Source organism: Chinchilla lanigera, unplaced genomic scaffold (genome assembly GCF_000276665.1).
Source record: "Chinchilla lanigera isolate Chin_1 unplaced genomic scaffold, ChiLan1.0 scaffold00096, whole genome shotgun sequence".
Classification (NCBI taxonomy): Eukaryota; Metazoa; Chordata; class Mammalia; order Rodentia; family Chinchillidae; genus Chinchilla; species Chinchilla lanigera.
In genome coordinates, this window is record NW_004955497.1 from 7,314,593 (window position 1) to 7,320,324 (window position 5,732).

General features: G+C 55.8%; 1 protein-coding gene across 1 annotated transcript in view; it reads right to left on the reverse strand.

Moving 5' to 3' along the window:
- Positions 1 to 1,779: 1,779 nt before the first annotated feature.
- Cdx2 (caudal type homeobox 2) overlaps positions 1,780 to 5,732 on the reverse strand; it is a 5,256-nt gene continuing 1,303 nt past the window's right edge. Inside the window, exons 2-6 of the mRNA XM_005406380.1 lie at positions 5,339 to 5,532; positions 4,364 to 4,784; positions 3,024 to 3,169; positions 2,070 to 2,121; positions 1,780 to 1,979 (exon numbers count right to left, since the gene is read on the reverse strand). Coding sequence (XP_005406437.1) covers positions 1,780 to 1,979; positions 2,070 to 2,121; positions 3,024 to 3,169; positions 4,364 to 4,784; positions 5,339 to 5,532 — 1,013 coding nt within the window. The remainder of the gene's footprint in view (positions 1,980 to 2,069; positions 2,122 to 3,023; positions 3,170 to 4,363; positions 4,785 to 5,338; positions 5,533 to 5,732) is intronic.

Genomic DNA, 5,732 nt, shown 5'->3' on the forward strand with positions numbered 1-5,732 from the left:
CCTGGAGCGCCCAGCTCCGCGGCCCCCAGGACCCCGAATTCTCAAGAGCGGTGCCCCGGGCTCCAGCGAATCAGACAAATAAGCAGCCGGCAGCCTGGGGTGTGCCTGAGCGGCCGAGCGCTTGCCCAGCTCGCTGGAGACCCTGGGGTCACCCCAGCACCGGGTCGGGGAGAGTCTTCTACCGATCCTTGAATCCTGCTCTGTGGAAGGGTGGGGCGGGGTTAGAACCCGGACAGGGAAAGGCGTGTAGGTGGAAAGGGTTAGGGACATGCCCAGGGACTCAGAGGACAAATTCGTGCCAAATGTCTTGCGGAAAGTAAAAAGTAAAAAAGACATTTTTACTTAATGCTTACGTTTAACATCCACAGGATTGGCCGAAGTCGCAGATGGGGCTTGTCCACGCTTTGCAATGCTTTCGCGTGGGTTTGAAGGGGTGTTGCGAGGAGGCCCCCGCGCCCCCACCCTCCATAACTCCGCAGCAGCTGGCAAGCAGCTGACCATTCAGATGTGCATTTGGCCTAAAGGCACCCCCAGGAGAACCACACATTCCACCAGCCAAGGCTGGACTCAGGCTTGGGGGCTGGGACGGTCTCTGAACCCGCGGCCTCAGGCTTCTGCCACCCGGGGGTAAAACGAGGCCTCCCATATCATCTTTTCCACCCTCTCCCTGGTTTTTGGTTTTTTTTTTTTTTTTTTGTTTTGTTTTTTTTTCTATTTCCAGCGTGCAAGCCGCGGAATTATTTTCATTTCTTAGAAAAAATAATCCTCCTCAAAATCTGAAGAGGATAAATGACAGAATCGAAAATCTGAAAAGTTCGTTTATCTTTTTTTTTCTTTTTAGAAAAAACATTCGACTGTGTTCAGATACCCCCACTTCCCTTCACCGTATCTCTCCTCTCCCATGGATCCAGAAGGCTCTTCTAAGGCTGGCTCGGATGTGACACAGATCAATGGCCCAAACAGCAGCAGGGACAACAAAAAACTCCCCTTCCTCAACAGCTTTAAGATTGTGAAAATGACAGGAAGTTCAGGTTGGCTCTGGCATTTATAGCACTGACATACGTTCAGCCCGAGAAGCTCTGGTGACAGGCTTTCTAAACAAGTCTGGTGACAGACTTTCTCCCTTCTTAGGCCTGGAGTTCAACACACACACACACACACACACACACACACACACACACACACTCCGTCAGGCCTTTCCTGGTCTGGGAAGGGAGAAGAAAGACACAGGCCACCGCGGGCTCTGCAGTCTTTGTCAGTCCAGCTTTCTATCTTTGCTACACTGGCTTCCTCAGTTTAAGTCGCACCTGGCCCTGTGGCGGGAGGGCCAGCCGGTCCTTGGAACGCAGTGAGTAGGAAGTAGCCACGTTGGCTTCAAACATTGCTCTTGCCCTGAGTCCCTCTGTCCCCTTAGCTCCAGAGATGCAATGCAGCCCGCAGAATTTGGAGGTGAGGAGCTGGAGCTTAGGGGACTGGAGGCCCGGTCACTGTAGCCAGTTCAGGCAATGCTTCCGCCAGTAGCCACTGAGGCCCCACAGGTCACTTCCTGTATGCACACTGGTACAGAGAGTCAGACGGGAAAAAGTTTAAAAAAAATTTCCTGGATATCTTCCACGAGACCCTAGATCCCACTTGTCCTTACTCCCGACCCCCATTTTTCCTCTGAGAGCCAGGTGCTTGTGGGCAGGAGGGGAGGGGTCTCTTCTGAAGATCCTAACAAAATCCATGCTCCTCATGGCCTGGCCGGGAATTGCTCTGCCATGGCTGCAGACCACAGGGTCACTGGGTAACCGTGGGGTTTAACACGCCCCCAGTCGGACCCAGAACCCCAGGGACGGAGCCAGGCACCGAGCCTTGCAGGGAAGACACAGGACTCAAGGGTTCCTGGACGCTTCTCAGAGGTCCTGGCTGCTGCTGGGGAGGCTGTGGCGGAGGTGGAGGCGGCTGCTGCTGCTGCTGCTGCTGTTGCTGCTGCTGCTGCTGCTGCTGCTGCTGCTGCTGCTGCTGCTGCTGTTGCTGCTGCTGCTGCTGCTGCTGTTGCTGCTGCTGCTGCTGCTGCTGCAATTTCTTCTTGTTGATTTTCCTTTCCTTGGCTCTGCGGTTCTGAAACCAGATTTTAACCTACAAATGGAAAAGTGGGGCAAAACAGTAGATGGTGAAGAAGATGTGAAGGAAAAGAACAGTATCCAGCGTTATCACCAGTGTCTCTTCCTTTGCAGTGAAAGGAGCCCAAAATTGGTAGTTGTTTTCCTTGGATATTCAGAAAGCGCCTAGGGCGGGAGCTGTTCTCACACCCAACTCAGCCTCCTGAGCTGCGCGTTCCTCCTTCCTTGCTCCCCAAGTTTCTTTCCAGGGAAACTTCACTGGCAAAGTACAGTCTCAGAACCAAAGAAAATACAGACTTGCCCAGAGCTCTTCCTGCATAACAGGGGAAGGCCAGTGCTGACAGAACTTCACATCGTAACCTTTGGCCCCTCACAGCTAAACTGAAATGTAATATTCCTCACCTGGAAGCTGGAAATGAAATTTTACGTGCAGCTTCCTGGCCAGGGCCTCACACATGCTATACAAGCGCTCTACCACCGAGCTACGTCTCCAACACTCTTTAAATTTTATTTTGCCACAGGGTCTGGCTAAGTTGTCTTGGCTAGCCTCGAAATGGTGATCCTCCTGCCTCAGCTTCTGGAACTGCTAGGACTACGGTTACGTACCACAGAACCTAGCCAGCCTTTCTGTTTTTCTGAGTAGAGGCTACACCTTCTGTTTTTAGTTTTCCTGATGCTGGGAACTCAGTGAATAAGTGTAGGTGTCTATGCACCTAAGAGGAATCTTGTATTAAAGTAACACTCGGATTTTTCTTGTACCTTCCAGGGCCCTCAGTGTAGAAAAAATTTCGGGAAGATACCGTAAGTAGAAAGAAACCTTTACAGAAAGTCCTCCCAAGGTAAATGCTCTTGTCTCTTTATATCTGCTCACACTCCTCTCCTGAGGAGAGAGGGCCCGGGCGAGCAGCCAGTTCCCACCTGCCTCTCTGAGAGCCCCAGGGTGGCAGCCAGCTCGGCCTTCCTCCGGATGGTGATGTAGCGACTGTAGTGAAACTCCTTCTCCAGCTCCAGCCGCTGGTGGTCAGTGTACACGACTCGGTATTTGTCTTTCGTCCTGGTTTTCACTGTGGAGGAAGGAAAATTTAGGGCTGAGAGCCACAAGCCAGCCCATCAGTCACAGGTAATGACAAACCTCCCTAACCCAGGATCCATTTCTCTTCCTCCAGCACCCTGGGGGGCCAGGGCTTGGCTGGCTCCTGACAGGTCTGAAGGTCCCACCCCCAGTCCTGGGAGAGAGGGAGGGTGGGAAGTAGCGGGGCAACTAAAATAACCTTGGGGTTAGGTTGTTTGTAAAAATTAAAACTAAAACCTCGTACACAGGAGACAGCAGAATTCAGGCTGCCTTTTTGGAAACCTAAACACAGCACTGTACTGGAATATATTTACCATCACAGGGAAGGGGGCAGGTGGAAGGGGGGATTGTCAGGCTTACCACGGAGGGCAGTCCATCCTGAACACAGCTGAGGGCTGTGTGCTGTGGGCTGGTGTGGGCATTACCAAGGGACTAGGGTCAACACCCCACGCTTTGGGTTCAGTCCAAAGAAGCCTGAGCTCGGTCTTAGATAACTTCTGCCGGCAGGGGAAAATCTCTCCTGCTGGGACACTTCGTACCTGGCCAGCCAGGTCGGCCTGGGGAACTTTTTCTTTTTAACCCCCGATTTATTCCCAATGCAAAGCCTGCCAGAGCTATCCTGACCAGTAATCTCCGATCGCTGGATTGAGTCAACACATTAAATCTTGGATTGATTGTTTTACTGAAGGGGCTTGACAAAGAGTGTCGCTGCTGCTGGAGGTCCCTCTTGGGTCAGCTCTTGGCAGAGTGCCCCTCCTCCGGGAGCTTTCTCTGGGACCCAGGCCCAGGTCAGGGTGGTCTCCCGGCTGCCCAGGTTCGGTCACCCGGTGCCCACTCCTCCAGGAAGATCTAAAGGGTCTGGGAGTTGCCTGGAGGTGTTTAATGCCCGGCAGGCTGACTTTGTTCAGGTACAACCCTTTGCAAACCATAACAAAAGCGCCCTGGGAAGACACAGGCGGGATCAGAGGGAGCTCCCCCAGCCGCTGAAAGGGGAACACAGTCGCAAACAATGCAGGACAAGGCGATCTTATCAAAGAAAAGCCCATTCAATGCCTTAATAACAACCGCATTCTGTTTGAATTACCACTACTGAGCAAATGGCGGCGCGGCTTTCATCTCCCTCCCGCCAGGCGTGTTAACATAAACACCGCCCGGCAGGCGCATCTGAATGGAGCTGCGCCCCGACCCGCGCCGGCCGGAAAGTAAAGGGACCGAAGGAGCCCCAGAGCCTTGCGCGAGGCGGGCGCGTCCCCTGCGCCGCCACCCGGCTCCCGGCCCGGGCTGCCCGTAGTCCCGCCCTGTGCGCGCTGCCCAGAGAGGAGGAAGCGATCAGACCCGGGCGCGCCGGAGCAGGAGGCTCTTGGGGCCCCGAAGGGACAGTCCAGGCCCGGGAGCGGGGCGCAGCGCAGCTCCCCCAGCCAGCGCCTCAGCAGCTGGACTCGCCTTGGGGTGCCCCGCAGTGGCCTTTGCTCGGGTTCTGCTCTTTCAGTGTCCCCGGCAGGCCCGCCGGAACTCGGTGACCAAGAGCAGCTGCGCTCTGCGCCCCGCGCCCCGCTCCCCACGGGCCTTGTAGGCGCCCCGCACCCCCTGGGAATCAAGGAGCGGGGCTGAAAGAGGGAAAGGATGAGAGGGACTTGTCAGAATTCATTATTGACTGCGAAAGTCACCACCCTCTTTCCGGGCCCTAAAGGAGACAATGGCAGGGTTGGGAAGGTGTATATCAAAGCCGGCCGGGCCTGGTTCCCCCCCTTGACAGATGACGCTCCGCAGAGGAGCGGGGCTCCGGGCCGGGCCGCGGCCTCCCCACATTAACATCACAAGGGCGCCCGGCGCCTACCGCGGCCTTGCCACCTCGGCGCGGGACATCACAGCGGCCTCTCATCTGCTGACCCCGCGGCCTGGGCTCTTGCGGCTACACACACACACACACACACACACACACACACACACACACACACACCAGGCCCGCAGCCACCCTCACCCGACAAGAAAAGTCTACCTTAGGCGTTGACCCCATCCAACTACGCCCCAGGCAAGCTCAGTGGGACGGTTTGTGCGAGCTCGGGTCTGGGGCGCTGCCTGTTAGGACCAGGGCGCCCGCCCCCGGGGAAAGATCACCCGAGGGTCATCTGTGGTCTTCCTCCCGGGCCGCACTTCCCACCTGCGCACCCCGAATGTGCGCAGCGCCGCAGAAGCCGGTGTCCAGAGACGGCCCCCAACCGGCGCTCTGATTTATACGGCTGTAATTGGCTATAAACCTCCGCAAAGGGGCCGTAACCTGCAAGCGGCCCAGCTGGGCCAGCAAGAAGCTAAGCAAGGAGGGTGGAAGCGCCGCCGAGGGCCGCGGAGAGACTTCTGGAAGCAAATACAGACGCCAGTAGGTCTCTAACACCATACCTATCTTCGCTTCCTTCCCACCTGACTACGCAACCCCACACCAGAAGGAGCAGGCCCACAGCCAGAGTCCCATAGCAGGCAAAGTTAGGGTCCCTGCGAGAACATTCCCAGTGTAACACACACACACACACACACACACACACACACACACACACACA